This window comes from Saimiri boliviensis, chromosome 4, assembly GCF_048565385.1.
Source record: "Saimiri boliviensis isolate mSaiBol1 chromosome 4, mSaiBol1.pri, whole genome shotgun sequence".
NCBI classification, from domain to species: domain Eukaryota; kingdom Metazoa; phylum Chordata; class Mammalia; order Primates; family Cebidae; genus Saimiri; species Saimiri boliviensis.
Window position 1 is genome coordinate 44,534,632 of NC_133452.1, and position 16,927 is coordinate 44,551,558.

A 16,927-nucleotide genomic window follows, 5' to 3' on the forward strand; every position below is an offset into this window, starting at 1 on the left:
GATTCAAATAAAAATGGCTAAGTAAAGTTGATCTTAATGTGTTGGTGTAATGTTTTCATAAAAGTATTCTATAAATAAATTCTAGATGTTTGTATATTTTTATCTTACTATAAATATCATCCTTGTAAATAAGTATCTTGTTCATGAGGAAAAAAACTTTAAATGTTCATCCTTATTATATGCCAAAATACAATTATAAATAAAAATTTTGATTTCTAAGCAAAAGTCAAATCTCTTCATAATACTATACCATGTATTAAATTGGTCTATCCATTTGAGAAAAACATAAGAACTCACTAAGAGAGAAGTAATGTTTATAAGTAAATAAAATAAAATTTCGTTTCATTTAGTATACTAATTAAAATAATGAATTAATAGATTACCAAACCTCTCTTAGATTAGCAAATTTTACAAAGGTATAATCATTTAAAATTCATCAGTGTAAGTACAGAATTTTCTTTAAAACTTAGCAGTAAGAAAAGGAATAAATATTACCAAATAACATTTAGTATTACAATTTAAGATATAATTTATAGAGAAATTACAAATCAATTAATAAGGGGAAAATCATCTCATAAACACAATTGGGTTAGATGATTTCAATTTGGAAAAAATGTTAGTTCAGGTACCCAATGCATAATAACCTAAAATAAATTATGGTTGGATTAAAGAGTTGAAATATTAAAAAATCAAATAGTTAAAAGAAAAAAAGAAAATTGAACTTTTAATCAAACTTCTGGATAATAGATGACTTTTTAAACTTAGAAGCAACATATTTATGAAGATATGTAAAGATAAGTAAATATATAAAAATATGTGTTCATATGATACATGTGCTTGTGTATTTGTCCACAAAGAAAGAGAATAATATATTTGGTCAAACAAACAAACCAAAATTAAACCATACATATGCAAACCAATTAAGTCAAAAAAAAAAAAAAAAAAAAAAAAAAAAAGAGAGAGAGAGAGAAATCTACCACTCAAATAAAAAGGAAGAAATGGAAAACAGGAAAAATGTGGAGAAAATGTGCCAGAAGTGGAGTTAATAATCTGAATATAGAGCTCATACAATTTGATAATAAAAATATGCCCCAAGCTGACCCACATTAATGGGCAAAGAGTATGAACAGAACATTTTAAAAGGGGGCATTACAAACTCAAAAATATATGAATTTATATTCAGTATACAAGGAAACAAAAAAACCATAAAATATAAAAAAAAATTTAAATTGTTAAATTAATATTTAAAAAATACTTAAAATGCCAACAAATGCTCATCCTAAAACAGGTCCTCAAACTTTCTTGGTGGAATTATAAATTGAGTCATTCCTTTTAGAAAGCAAATTGGCAGTATGTGCTAAATACTAACAACTTGGATATCCTTTAACCCAGTCATTCTACCTTTAGATATATATGCTTTCAAAGGTATAAAATATGGTAAAAATATATTCAAGATGAATATCATCAACACATTATTTATAATACACAATTTTTTTAAAAATCCCAGAACAAACCAAGCAAGCCTTGGTTTCCAAGAGTGAAGGAATATTTAAGCAAGTGTTACACAGTTCATGTTTAATGAAGTAAATGTTTAGAAAACTGTTTAGTAATAGGAGAAATGCTTGCAGTGTTAGGTGAAAAAACTAAGGATATTAAATTATTTGAACGCTACAACTAAAACTTTTTAAAAAGTCATTTAAATGGGGGAAAGACCAAGGACATACAATAAGATATTAGGATTAAGTATACTGGAACAGAAGAGTTTTGGGTGAATGTTTTCCCTCTGTTTCAAAATTTCTATCTGATGTTATATTGCCTTTATAAACAAATCATTTGAAAATCAAAATATGGCTTGGCACTGTGGCTCACACCTGTAATCCCAGCACTTTGGGAGGCCAAGGTGGCAGACCACTTGAGGCAAGGAGTTTGAGACCAGCCTGGCCAACATTGTGAAACCCTGTGTCTACTAAAAAAACAAAAATTAGCCAGACATGGTGGCTCATGCCTGTAATCCCAGCTACTTGGGAGGCTGAGGCATAAGAATTGCTTGAGCCTGGGAGGTGGAGGTTGCAGTGAGCCAAGATTGTGCCACTGTACTCTAGCCTGGGGAAGAGAGCAAGACTCTGTCTCCAGTGAAATAAATAAATAACAATATTTACTAAAATCATGAACCAATTTAAGTTATACCTATAGTAGGGTACATATATATACACACATATATATGCACTTTCATAACAAAATTTTAAATACATTTGGTTATCATGCTTGAAAGCATTTATATGAAAATATATAATTGTTTACCTGGAGGCATTATGTGACAAATTGTTCATTTCTTTTTCAGAAACTCCTATCATCTTCCTATTTTATATTTATAAATGGTAAAAGATATATTTATTTAAAAAAAGACTTGCAGTATAAAACAAACATTAATTCATTGAGTATTATCTCCTCATGGGTTTGTTATAATAATAGAAATGTTTGGCAGAGCGCCGTGGCTCACGCCTATAATCCCAGCACTTTGGGGGGCCAAGGCGGGTGGATCACGAGGTCAAGACATGGAGACCATCCTGGTCAACATGGTGAAACCCTGTCTCTACTAAAAATACAAAAATTAGCTGGGCGTGGTGGCACACGCCTGTAGTCCCAGCTACTCGGGAGGCTGAGGCAGGAGAATTGCCTGAACCCAGCAGATGGAGGGTGCGGTGAGCCGAGAGCGCGCCATTGCACTCCAGCCTGGGTTACAAGAGTGAAACTCAGTCTCAAGAAAAAAAAAAAAAGAAATGTTTCATGGAGGGGGGCGGGGAATATAATTTTAACATCCAATGGAAAAGATCAGAAGTATATGTAAAGTTTTAAAGTCATGCTTAAAAGAGAAAGAAAAATGAAACCTTTTATACTCGAAACAAGTCATAAAATATGACTTAAACAGACATAAACTTCATAGAACCCAAATCCCACCAGAAAGTAGGTTCTCTTCTACAATGTAATAATGGAAACTGATTTCATGGTTCTTTTTTTTTTTTTTCCAGCTATTTTAAAGGTAATCCCTTTTACAGCCCTGACCTTTTAGCTATTACTTCAAAGGAGAAGCAGCATTTATACTTTAACTGCTTATCTACATTCGTTACAACTGTGGGAGGCTGTTAGTGCAGTCAGTAAATTCCCCATGCTTGGCTTCCTTTTCTTTCTTTACATCAGAGTCCATTTAAGGTTGTGTTAAGAGATTACAGTCACAAATGTATGTATTTTGTGTTACATCCGTTCATTCAGAATTTCCCCAATGCATAATGCTGCAGTGCTGTTCATGCAAAATCCAGTTTTAGAACCAGGCTAACTTGTAATTGTTTTCACAGCTTTCCAAAGGATATAAAGTGTATTTATGAATAACTGTTAAGTAGTATAATTTAACTGTACTCTAAGTTCCTATTGGTCTTTGTTTTGTTTGAAACTGAGAAGTAGTTTTGAATAAACTAAAAAGACAAGAGAAAGCAAGGAAAGGCTTCATTTTCTAGTTGTTCTTTAATAGAATGAAAAATAAGTGTACTTAGCAACTGATGCAGTGATCTGAAATAGCCCTAAAACTAAATGGGTGATTGTGATGAATTTGCCTCTACAAGGAAAGCTTCAGGCCAAATATAGACATCGCTTACTATATTTATAAACTACCATGCAAATTTGGTATAATGAATCTGTACATTTATTATTATTATGCTCATTTATAGGCTTAGAATGTACTTTTACTTCCAATTGTATTCACAATTATTAAATTTTAAACAATTTCTGATAACTGAAGTTTCATTTATCTGGTGTTAAGTCTCCAAGAAGGAATTGCAGAATTGGGCTTAAAAGATAATTAGCCCAATTTAGAGATTATTTCCAAAAACAAATTTGGCAAAGGGTAGAAACCACGTATCACAAAGTATACGCACACATATATATACACATATGATATTCTAAAGTAAGATTTTTTTAAACTCTCAAACTTCAACAGATCCTTATAGTATAAACATCAAATCCAAAGCTTCCTGGTTGGATTTACTAAGTCTGAGCTCAAATTGCCTGCTAAGTCTTGATTACTTGCACGATTACCAGAAGAAGGATCAAAAGTGGGATTCATAAAGTCTCTAAGTCCTGATTTTAGCTATGAGCTTTTACGTCACCAGATTTACAAAATAAAAAACAAAACAATCAGTTTAATTTAATGTAAATTTTAAGTGATCAGCAATGGCAGCAGGGAAAGAAAAGCAAAATATTGCAAGTATTCAGAGCCTATATAATTGAGAACTAATTATAGTACATGTGGCAGACTAGATTAATACTTTCATATCACTTTTATGCTGTATTTTTCCTATAAAGTACATCCTCATTTTTCAATGTAATATAAGGACATCAATGTCTTAAGTCAATATTTATATGTGGCCTCTTTAAATTTTGAAGTGTAATGCAAATAAAAAGAATATACATTGTTTATAAAAATGTTCAGTTTAATTATATACTTTTCTAAAATAAAAGAGCAAATACTCTTTTTCTACCTACCTGCATTAAGACAGTTATAATTCGCTTCAATATTGTAAATAGTGTTCAGTCATATCCAGATGCACATGTTTTTTCTTTTTCTCCTAAAAGTTATCTCACCTTGCACTTCGGACACTTCTGGGCATTCCTCTGCCCATGCTCAATTTCGCTGGCCCAGTGACGCAACAATTTGTCTCCTTTTTTGTACTCCTTGCAGTTAACACCTTCATGCCAAGGAGAGTGGCACTTAAAACACCAGATGAATTGGCAGGTAGGGCACTGGATCTGTGTAAGAAAAAAAATCGCATTAATTATGAGTGGATATCCTGAAAGTGTCTAAAAGAATAAGCAGGTGATGCTTGGGGAAATCAGCTAAAAGTTTATGCCTTCCTCTCTTTAATACCAAAACTACACTAAGATATGAAGACTCTGTTACTAAAGGAAAGAATTGCTTTCAGAAGGATGACGTGGCTATTTGTAGGCCATACTGGAGTTAAACATTTGGTTCTGGAAACCAATTTAACTTTAAGAAAATCTCCCAGATTGAAGTACAATCTCCCTGATTGAATTGGAAGGCTCACAAGGCCCCAGATCCATACACTCAGGCTGCCCTTTAACTCACCTTTCCCTTTAACAAATTACTCAGCCGTTTCCATTGACTTCTTAAGACTGGCTTATTTCATTTTATTTTTAAAAAGCCCTACAAATGCTTTATCAAATAAAAACACAGTAGCAGTCCCGGTGGCTTAGGCCTGTAATCCCAGCACTTTGCAAAGGAGGCTGAGGCAGGTGAACCACTTGAGGTCAGGAGTTAAAGACCAGCCTGGCCAACATGGTGAAACCCCATCTCTAATAAAAATACAAAAATGAGGTAGGCATGTTGGTGCATGCTTGCAATCCCAGCTACTCGGGAGGATGAGATGAGACATGAGAATCACTTGAACCCAGGAGGTAGGGGTTGCAGTGAGCCAAGATCATGCCACTGCACAGGCGGTGGGCAACAGAGACTCTGTCTCAAAACAACGACAACAATAAAAAAAAAAAAAACCACATTAACAAACAAACTGCTAGAACAGCACTTGCTATGAAGTACCACCTAAAATAATGGATACTCCTGGTTTGTTACCAATATAAGGGAGGCTAATTATAAAAATCATGCAAAGCATTCTATTATTATAAATATATCAGTATGGTGGTCCTGTGGCCAGTACTTAGCCATCAGAAACAGGGCTTCATCTTTCTGTGAGGGGGTATATGACAGTGCATACGTCAGCTCAATGAGAATATCTGTCTTCCACTTGAGAGGGAAGATATTTTATCTGACTTCCTTTATTTGAATGATAGTGGAATATTCCATTCATACACATTATTTCCATTCCTAACTCTCTAAAAGAATATGGGTATAACCTTACTTGCAGAGCCCCATGTGATTACAATGAATTAATAAAATGTCTCATTATGGCCTGGTACGGTGGCTCACACCTGTAATCCCAGCACTTTGGGAGGCCAAGGCAGGTGGATCACAAAGTCAGGAGTTCAAGACTATCCTGGCCAATATGGTGAAACCCCATCTCTACTAAAAAGTAGAGAAACCCTGTCTCTACTAAAAATACAAAAAAAAAAAAAAAAGTTAGCTGGGCATAGTGGTATGCACCTGTAGTCTCAGCTACTTGGCAGGATGAGGCAGAAGAATCGCTTGAACCTGGAAGGCGGAGGTTGCAGTGAGCTGAGATCATGCCACTGCATTCCAGCCTGGGCAACAGAGCGAGACTCTGTCTCAAAAAAAGAAAAAAAGTCTCATTCTGCATGATATTTATAACCGAGCATTCTCTTTGCTTCTCTCCATTATGTCACTGCAGCACGCGTTGAATTCACTGACTACATTTTAAAAGTTAGAATTTCCATTGGTAAACTGTACACAATATTGTCACTTAATTTTGGGGGAAACCAATTTTTTGACAATGGCAGTTCTACTATAGAGATTAATTAGCTTAGCGGCAATGACAATCACAGCTCTTCTGTTAATGGCTCAAAGCACTGTAATTTTCACTCATGTCAAGAATGGATAATGTTCTTCCTGTGCAAATATGCAGTAAAAGTACTTTTGTTATTAACTTTATATAAAAATAGCATTTTGTCATAAGGCTTAAAAGATCCTGTTTATTTATTTATGAAAATTCTGTTTAATGGTAATGTCGATGCTGAATATATTATATGCATTATTTATTTTCATCCTCAAAATAACGCTGGAAGGTAGACATGAACATCTCAGTTAAGAGATGATAACAATGAGGCTCAGAGAGAATAAATAACTTGCCGAAGGTAACACAGCACATAGGTGTTAAAAAGGAATTTAAACATCAGTTTGGCTCCAATGTTAGCATATTTTTCACTATACTTCTTACACTAAACGGCATTTGTTCTTTGACAATTGACAACGTAAAATGTAGCAGTCAAAGATGGTCATATCATTTAACTATTCAATAAGTCAGAATTCCACATGATTACCAAGATAAGGTGAACTCTGAAAATTCTTTTCAATATCTACTCTGTACAAATTGGGGAACTACTTGGCTTAACTAAAAAAATGAAAGAAAAGAAAAGGATGTTACTATTCAGCTATTTAAAATGTTTTTCCTTATTTGAGCATTACAATTAAATCATTTTTAAAAGAAAACAACTTGAAGAAGATGAGATTCAGCTAAGAAAACATCATAAAATGTTTACTTCCATTTGTCATTGAGTGAGGAAGACTAGATGTAAATATCGCAAGGGGTCTTCCTTTGAATATAATGAATGAAATGAGGAAAGTGGGAAAAACATTGCTTTTCCGTATGCATCTACCATTAAGTCAGAGGACCTGAACAATTAATTCAGTTATCTTCTATTGGACATTATTCATAATTCTGACTCACTAGACTCTAGTAACATTAAATAAATTTTTTGAAAAGATCTCTCTGGTTTTTAATCAGTTTTAGATTATATTTATGAAATGAATATTGGAATAAATGTACAGATGCTTTGAAACTGGGATTTGCTCTATAAATGTAAGACATTTAATGGCTCAGAGATCTTTGTGACTAAGTGCTGAAGTATCACATTTGTGAATCTCTAATGAAGACAATTATAGCAATGCATGATTCTCCTAAGGCACCAGAATAATAAGGAATCTGACACTTTGTGTCCAAACCAGGGACTCTGGCTTATAATAAACAACCAAGTCCTATTGCAGATCCTATTGCAAATCCTCACCAACAGCACAGACTTAGTGGCAATCTGTGACCAGAGTTATGGGGCAGGCTCTCCAGTGAATATGAGTAAGTTAAATTCCTACTAGATTGCTTACTATCTCTCACTGAAAACATCAAAATCAATCTTAATTTGCTTTGAATTAAAATCATAAAAAGACTAATAGCCAACCCCAACAACTTTGGTATTAAAAGACTACATCTGAAATTGTTCCAGATTTTTGGTTTGAAGATGCTTCATTCATTTTGGACTCAATCTTTTTCCAAATTGGCCTTACATAAACACATATGGACATCAACACTGCATCTTCCTCCACTCTTTTATTTACAGTTATTCTTCCACATGATATGCCATCTCATAACCACAGACCCACACATGGAGTGCCTGACTTCTGAGTAATTACAGTCACACTGAAATCATCATGCTCTGTTCTTGTGGCTCAAAGTGTGGTCGCAGGGCCAGAAACATCAGCATCACCTGAGAGCTTGTTGGAAACACAGAACTCACGAATCCTTAGACCTCAGAGCCAAAAGTGCACATTTTCACAAGGCCTACAGGTGATTCGTATGCATCCTAAAGTTTGAGAAGCACTGCTCCATACCATGTGACTCCATCACCCTGGCCACAATTTGTTGGACCAGGAATGAGTACCTAAGCCAAAAACACATATCCACTAGTTGGCAAGCTGCCTAAGCAGTGGCATGAACTTTGTGCGGCAGGGCTGCTCGCTCATTGTTGAATGGATAGTCAAGATAGATTTTTCTCTCTTGAGGAGTGTCATGAAGATACAAAGGATGCTTTCATGGAGGCAAAGACAGAGAAGAGCTGAGTGACTCCAGTGCAGACCACTGGTGAAGGAAACAGACATTGACTTCCAGTGAGATGACAGAAAGGCTCTCACATTACCAGAGCTTGTATCTGATTCTCTGTGAGGCCTGCCAGGGCAGCTGCAGAGAGTGTTTTCTGCCCTTCCTACTCCCCATAGAGCCTTCCAGTAAACCTCACTAATTGAGGTAGCCCAAGAAATAGCACATTTCTGCTTCTGGTAACAGTGAACTAAATCTATTACAATCTTATCTTCAGCAAATGCTCCTTTCTTCATGATGTCTTCCCTATTCTTCGCAACCAGATTCATTATCTTTCTTATGGAAGTTCCATCAAGCATGTAGATGTCTAATCTCTCCAGCAGCCCAGAAGTGCACTCCTCAGTGAGCTGTGTTTGTCAAAGGCTTTGTCTCATGTAAAATGAATTATTTTGCACACAGTTTAGGTACCACGTATCAGTTAACATTAAATGAATTCAAGGAAAAACCAACATATCTAATTTATGACTTGTGGCTGAGATGATACTGCAAATTCCTATATTATCAGATGTTTACTAAATATATTATCCTAATGGTCTTTCACTGAGCACTATGATTAGTACACAAACTCTTCTAAAAGAGGTGAGCAGGGCTGCAAGTGCTTCAAGAACAAAGTTATCAGAGCTCAGAATCTGGATGCACTTTCTCTAGAATTCACAAAAGATAAAAGAACTTTATATTATATTTTTACTTTTGAATACCCTTAGTTTCTCCAGAAGTCTGTGCTACACTGAGATGAAAGTACACAGCTCACCTGCCCTAAGAAAATGGCATTTTCTCCTGATAATTCATCAAGTCAAGGAAACAACCCACAAAATAAAAACAGTATCTAAAACTAAAGAAAACAAAAACCAGATCATTATTTTCCTGCCTAAATTCTAGATACCCTTATACACATCATTTAAAATAAATCACAAAATCATTACTCATCAAATTCAAAATACTAAACAACCACCATGTGTAAAGTAGCACTGCAAATATAAGGGCTAATTCAGTTTTCCAAAAAGAATTGGCTTTACTAGAACTTCAGGTTCAGATTCTCAATAATGAAGCACATTTATCAATTCATTTTCCCATTTGACAAATATTTATTGGGTACCTTCAAGTAGCAGAGACTGTCTATATTGATTGTAAGCAGAAAAGAATGAAAATATTTGCCCTTACGGAACTTCCTGGGGTCGGACAGATACAAACCAAAAGAGCTATAAAGGCATATAGTAGTTGCTATCATAGACGCTGGGACAAGAGGGGGCCATTGAAAGAGGCTTCAGTGAAGGCTGAAACATAAGCGTTCAGAGAGAATGTGGCCTTCCGCAATGAGTAGAATGTTATTGGGAAAAGTGATGAGGTAACACTTTGGGTAGAGGGTCCACCCTGAGCCACCACACAGAGGCCCAAGAGCACATGGTGTGTTGGGGAAACGGCAAGTGTTCTCATGTAGCCTGAACAGAGATGCCATGGAGACAATAAGTTCCTACAATCCTGGCATGTTCCTGCAAATATACTGAGGTCCAGAAGCTCTGCATAGGAAACGTAAAAATCATGGCTGTCAGACTCTAGTATGTCCTAAAGAAACTAACCAAGGCCGGGCATGGTGGCTCATGCCTGTAATCCCAGCACTTTGGGAGGCCGAGGTGGGAAGATCACAAGGTCAGGAGATGGAGACCACCCTGACCAACATGGTGAAACCCCGTCTCTACTAAAAATACAAAAATTAGCTCGGCGTGGTGGCGGGCCCTGTAGTCCCAGCTACTTGGGAGGCTGAGGCAGAAGAATTGCTTGAACCCAGGAGGCAGAGGTTGCAGTGAGCCAAGATAGCGTCACTGCACTCCAGCCTGGCGCCTGGCAACAGAGAGAGACTCTGTCAAAAAAAAAAAAAAAAAAAAAAAAAAAAGAAAAGAAAAGAAAAGAAAAAAAGAAACTAACCAATATGGTAAATAATTGGGAAATCTTTTAGTTATACAAATGTTTTAAAAACAGAAGATGCTTTTCTTGAAGATGAGGAGATGTGAAGAAGTGCAACATATTCTAGAGAGGAGAAAATGAGTCTTGATGCATGGCTTCAAATACTTTCCAGGAAGCACTTAGCGCTGTTTGCTCGCTTATAACATCAAATCCTAAAGCCAGAGTGGTGGCAATGGAAAGAAATTCTCCACATGGGAACACATGGTTTGACTTCTTGCCTTGAATCTTACTCCCTGAGATTTCACTGTCTACTTGGGGATCTCTCGCTGAATGGAAAGGCCAGTCATATACAGCCTTGTCAGTGTATGTCACATACGTGAGGCACTGCGCCCTGGAACCTAGTCCAAATGTGATCTGTGATCCTTGCCTTAGTTTCTCACAGCACAGCTAAAACGAAGCTGGAAAGGGAAAGAAAAAGTTTCTTAACTGCTGAGGAACAGCAGCAGACCGAAACAAAACAAACAAACAAAACCACATATACACACACGCAAAATGCAGAGTGACACAGACAAGGTAAGACATATTGAGAAATGGTGATTTTTTATATAAATAACCTTACTGAATGCCCTCAACATTAGTTTCCTTTTACATATGCAGAACAATGTTTTATTGCACAATATATTCACCTCAATACTAGCTTTTATGTTCAAGTTGGAGTCATGCTTTTTTTTGGACACCACGTCAGAATTGATCATGGGAGTTGTTGAAAAAGTACTCTCTCCCTAATTTGAAAATCACTATATCCTATCAGTCCATCTTGCTCCTAGCACTTTGAAACACCTTAAGTATTTACAGACTCTTCCTGTAAACCCAGAGAGCAAAGCCCATAGAAGCATTTGTCTGGTCTATTGCTGGTCTGAGGACCTATTTCTCCACTGGTGAATACAAAGGATACTGGAAAATCTTCCCTGATTTGCACAGCCCAAAGTCCTAGCCAGAAAAATGTGTTATCATCCTGTTTTGAACAAGGTGTCTTGCTCTGAACACAACAGAATCAGGATAACACTCACAAGAGGTACCCACATAAGGTAGCAAGAGGTCCATTGTGTTACAGTGTACAAGAGGAAATGGGAATATTCTCTGTGACAAAAACGTGAAAGCAAGAGGAAGGCACACCTCAGCCCAAAGGTAACAATGAATTCTTTCAAATCGGAGGTTTCTGAAAATGGAAAGAAATAATTATATTAACAGCAAGGTCCTTAACAAAATCATTGTTCAGAGTCTGCACGGCCAACTGGTAGGCATACGGTAGAGGGGATCCGTGCACTGTGCAGACAGCTCCAGCAGATTCTTTTGCAAATCTAAGGGGGTAAATACGGAAAGGTAGGTGTACAGAGGGTGGTAGATAAGACAAGTAAGGTCTTCGCTTCACTTCTTTCAGATTATTCTCCAGACCATTTTATAATGAACACCAGACTTGGCCTACTTTATTTAACACACTATCTCGGGGGCCATCAGAGAGAGATGACTCTTCACTTGTTCATTGTGCTAAAGACTCAATGACAATGTGATAAAGTGAAAACTGCAGGTCAATTTATCGCAGCTGCAAGATTTGATTATTACAATTATTATAGTTTTTTTTTTTTTTTTTTTTTTTTTTTTTAAGGTCAGGGGTAGGCTAAAATATCAGATAAATTCCAACATTTGGCTGTCACAAGTTCAAGCACAAGTTAAAACCTCTAAAAATATTATGGCTAATTTATGCATCAAAACAGCAAACAAAGAACAGCCTTAGCAAAACACTTCATTGGTAAGTGAGGAAAGAAATGCTAATATAATTTGGTAGGCTTACATCATAGCTGAGTGTTATACATTTTTTTAAAGGTAACATATATAACACACACTTTGTTTACATTGGCGCCTTTAAACGGGGCTAGACAATTTTGTCTTTATCTGCCTCATAAATCGATGCCAAAACAACCATAAGAAACTACACTTGTTTTCTATCAACTCCTGACATGAGTGATACATTAATCCCAAGAGAAATCAGTGTGTGTCATAAGCTACCCTAACCTTGCAGGGAAAATGCACAATCAGATTCCTCATTTGTAAATGCTGTCAACTTAAAGTGACAGTGTCAGGGAAAACCAGAACAAAGGAGCATACTAATTACATGTTCAGAAGCAAGGTTAAGCATGTTTTAAAGTACACCAGTTTGGAACAACCGATTGATTTGACTGTATTCTTAACGCCCTTAGAAAATTCTTTACCACATAAGAAAATAAAATATTTAAGTAGTCTTTATAAAATGTAATTTCTACTCAGAGGGTTCACAAGAAAGAAAAAAAGGCAGCTAGAGAGATAAGGTAAGAATACAGTTTCTCCAGGGAATTTTATTGGCTTTTTTTTCTTTCACCTGGTGATGCGTCAGAAGTGCCATTGTATAAATTATCAAGATTCTGCTTAACATTTGTCAGAAGAAGAGTGGGGATTATTCTTACCTGATGGAAACCATCAAGAGAATTATCTCTAACATGTTCTTTAACATGTTGATAAGCATGACCTTCAACTCTTTCTCCAAATCGATATGAAAAGGAGGATCATTTCTTAGTCTACACTTGGAATAAAAAGGAAGCCTAGAATTGCACCTACTTCAGTAAAACTTGTATGAGTAAAATAACTACTTTTAATTCTTTTACGTCTCTCCTCTCTTCCATAAAGAACTGCTGTCACCTCCTCTACCTCCCAAAGAATTTTTTTTTTCATTTCTGTAAGTTCAATAACAATCCCTTTCACTGCCCCCAATATTGATGACTTCCACCAAATCACTCCTGAGTCATGTTCTCTGGACATTTCCTTGATGCCCCAAAGGGTCTTCAAACTTAACACTATCAATGAAATGGAAATTTTGCCCAGGACTTTATCAGCTCGTAGTCAGCAACTGTCCCCTATTTTAAAACTGCCCCTGTGTTTTCTAGTAACTGCCTCTTTCTGCTTCTGTACCTCACAGCTTATTGCTTACTAACTGAAAAGCCTTACGGAAAACTGCCATGTTGTCTAAAGTTCTGAGTTACTTCCCCTGTCCCTTTACCTATAAAAACTGTGTACTTTTCTTAGCCGGGGTCCAGACTTTTGGGTTTGAACCCTTCTGGGCCTGCCGGTGTAATAAACTGTGTTCCTTCAATGCCCTGAGTGCAGCTTGGGTTTCTTGTCAGGAAAGATTTTCCAGAACATTAACACATTTCAAAATGAATTAATTTTTCATTTTGTAGACCTGTTTCTCCTCTTCCAGAAACAGTCAATTTCACCCCTCCTTTCGGCCCATTGTCCACCACTCACCACATGTTTTATTTCATCCGTATTCTTTTTTCACTCCTCTATGCCCTTCTCAAAACCCAGGGTTGCTCATTCTGCTCTTTGCCTAATAATAATAACAATCGTAATACTTTCCAGTAAGTGCTGAGCATTTACTATGTGTCATACATGGTGCTAGGCAATTTATATGTGTGATCTCATTTAATTCTTACAACTTCTTATGATGTAGGTACTATTACCATCCCCAGTTAAAGACATGGAAACCATATTCAAGGTGACAGACCAAGTGTGTGAGAAGCTGAGAGTTTAATTCTAGTTTGAGAGCAGTGCTATGACCTGCCTTTTCCACCTTGGTAAATCCAACATCTCAAGGCTTAGTTATGTGTTTACTCCTAAATGAATCATTTGACGAATATATTTTGAGTGTACATTTTACCAGACATAGAGCCTGACACAGGTTATCAGGAGTGAATGAAGTAACCTTGGACCTGGATTCCTAGAGACCAGTTAGAAAGAGAAACTTTAAGCAAATAACCACACATGCCATAAAATCACAGATGGTAACTGCTATGGAGAAAGACTTTGGCTGTGGGTTATATGTCTGTCTCCAGGCGTCCCATGAGGACTTTAGTCACCTTCATCATTTTTTAATTTCTCCATCATTCCATTAACTTGTTCTCTGTATTTATATGCAGTTCCTACTGCACTGATAAAATATATGAACTATTCAGGTTAGAAATTAGATTTCTAGTTAGAAATTTTAGTCAACCTTAACGGTAAGCCTTTTTGGCATCATGACAAGAGTTTTAGGGTGAAGAAGACAGAAATACTACGAATGAAAAAGTGAGACTGGATTTGATGAAAGGCAAGGTTGTCTCAATGTAAATCTTTCAATTCATGAATGCATTTGTTCTATTTGATATAGTATGAGTTTGACAATGTTCAGAACATAATAAAAAGCTCTATATACTCAAATTTTTGCCAAAGGGAACTGTTGAGTGTTGGGCCTGGAAGGATAAATGGACAGGTCAGAGTTCTAGTTACTGCTTATTGTTATATTCTTTTTACCCTTTGGATAAAGGGTACTGCTGAGTACAAACAACAAGTGGTCTTTACAAAAATTAAAACCCCCAAATACGAAATTCTAGGTCTCAAACTTCATGTGAAAAGCACTTACTCAGATATAAAACAGCTATAATATTTTCAAACAGCTGAATTGACAGCAAAAGCCATAATAAATGCTCAAAGAATCGCATCTTGGATAGAGATATTGTGAATTAATGACACAGAATAAAATCAAAATAAACATTGCAAGGGTTTTATCAATAGATACCAGCCCACTTAAGCCTGTAAACATTATAATAAATAGATGTTAAATTGCACAGAAATGTCAGACATTAACAGCAACAAGTGTGAGTAACTGAATTCACTCCTCTTAAAGTTATAATAAAGGACACCAATTTGGAACGGCCTTCTTTTATTGGGGGAAATGGAATTTTTAAAAATATCACAAAATAAAAAATATTCGCCTGTTCACCGCAAAGAACAAAGATCTTAATCTCAGTTCAGGGTGCCAAACTGTGGCCATGAATCTCACAATTGGTTGGCTTGATGTTAGTGCTCTCCTTACCTATCATACCCAGACAGGCATGGGTATGTAAATCCGATAGTTAATGTTAATGTAAACCACGAGTTTAAGATGAAAAATGTTATACAAACTTTACACTAAGAGAAGTAAGAATCAGTGACTTCAGGAATTATTGGAATCATCCCTAGAACTTTGTACCACTTAGATCAAGGAGATTATCGACCTCTTCTGTTAATGATCTTCTCTTCTACACTAGTAAAGAGAAGTAACAAAAATAATCACCCTCAAATTCTGTGGCTGTTTTTGCTCTTTTGAAATTTGCTTAACTTTCACTTTATAGTGTAATGAGATTTCCACCCAGCACCCACTGCTGAAGATTTTAACGGCTTCACAATCAACATTTATTGTGTGTTGAATTCCTCCTCACCTCAAAGTAAATTTTCTTTTCCCCTACTCGTCAAAAGGAAACAATTGAGTTTAAGATCTTGATCCATTTGCCCCTGCTTCTCTTCTTACCTACCACAAACTGATAGACATTGGAGGAAGGCTGACCACTGGGAAATGTTATAGAATATCATGGGTTCACTCAATACTATACAAATGTAGAATCTTCTATTTGTCAATTTTTACATATTTCACTATCAATACATATGTATTGTGAAACATTATGCTCATCACATGATTTGGGTGATTTTTAGATGAAATGAGATGTAAACATTTTACTATTGCCATAATTGTGCCTTAAATTATAACTCCTTTACCCATTTCACAAAAACAACACATTTTAAAACTACTCAATTATTCCCACTCAAATTCAATTTTGTATACATGTTTTAATTACTGCAATTTTAAAAATTAGTATAGTCTGAGTTTCTACATACCTAATTCTGAGCATATATTAGAAAAAATTGAATATCCTAATCTATGGAATAACAAATCCTTCTAAAACTAGTAATTTTGTGATCATATACAATAACATACAATTGCAATAAAAATAAAATAATCTAAGGATATATAGCATGAATTGAAAGTATTATATTAATAGTCAGCATTCAATATCCCTATAAGACAGTACTTTTAGTTATACAATTTTGTAACCCCGAAAATGATGCTTTTTATAGAAGGGAAAAAAGGGATTTTTTTTTCTAACCTTATAGAGATTGGCCTGCATAAAAACAGTACATAAAAGAAATTAACTATGAGAGCCAAGCAGTTTCAAAGAACAACGATTTGTGAAGAAGTTTTGAGTACCTACAAATACTGATCACTGCAACAGCAGAGGGAACTACTTACTAAACTATGGTCCCCTCAAAGCTACAAGATGAATAATGTAACTGCTGCTCTCAAGTAAGGGAACATGAGTGGAAACCTATCTTAAGCGGAGATGACTTCGAACAGCCTTTGAAACCACTTCATCCTGCCATTTTGCTGTAATGACAAAGATGAAAACTACTGCCCCAGCCTCACTGGTTTTCTGCTTCATTTACTGCAA

At 35.8% G+C, this 16,927-nt stretch overlaps 1 protein-coding gene across 2 annotated transcripts in view; it reads right to left on the reverse strand.

Annotated features, from left to right (window-relative positions):
- RNF217 (ring finger protein 217) overlaps window positions 1-16,927 on the reverse strand; it is a 129,606-nt gene that overhangs the window by 32,868 nt on the left and 79,811 nt on the right. For both annotated transcript variants that reach the window (XM_074397518.1, XM_003932377.4), the window contains exon 3: window positions 4,636-4,800. In XM_074397518.1, coding sequence (XP_074253619.1) covers window positions 4,636-4,800 — 165 coding nt within the window. The remainder of the gene's footprint in view (window positions 1-4,635; window positions 4,801-16,927) is intronic.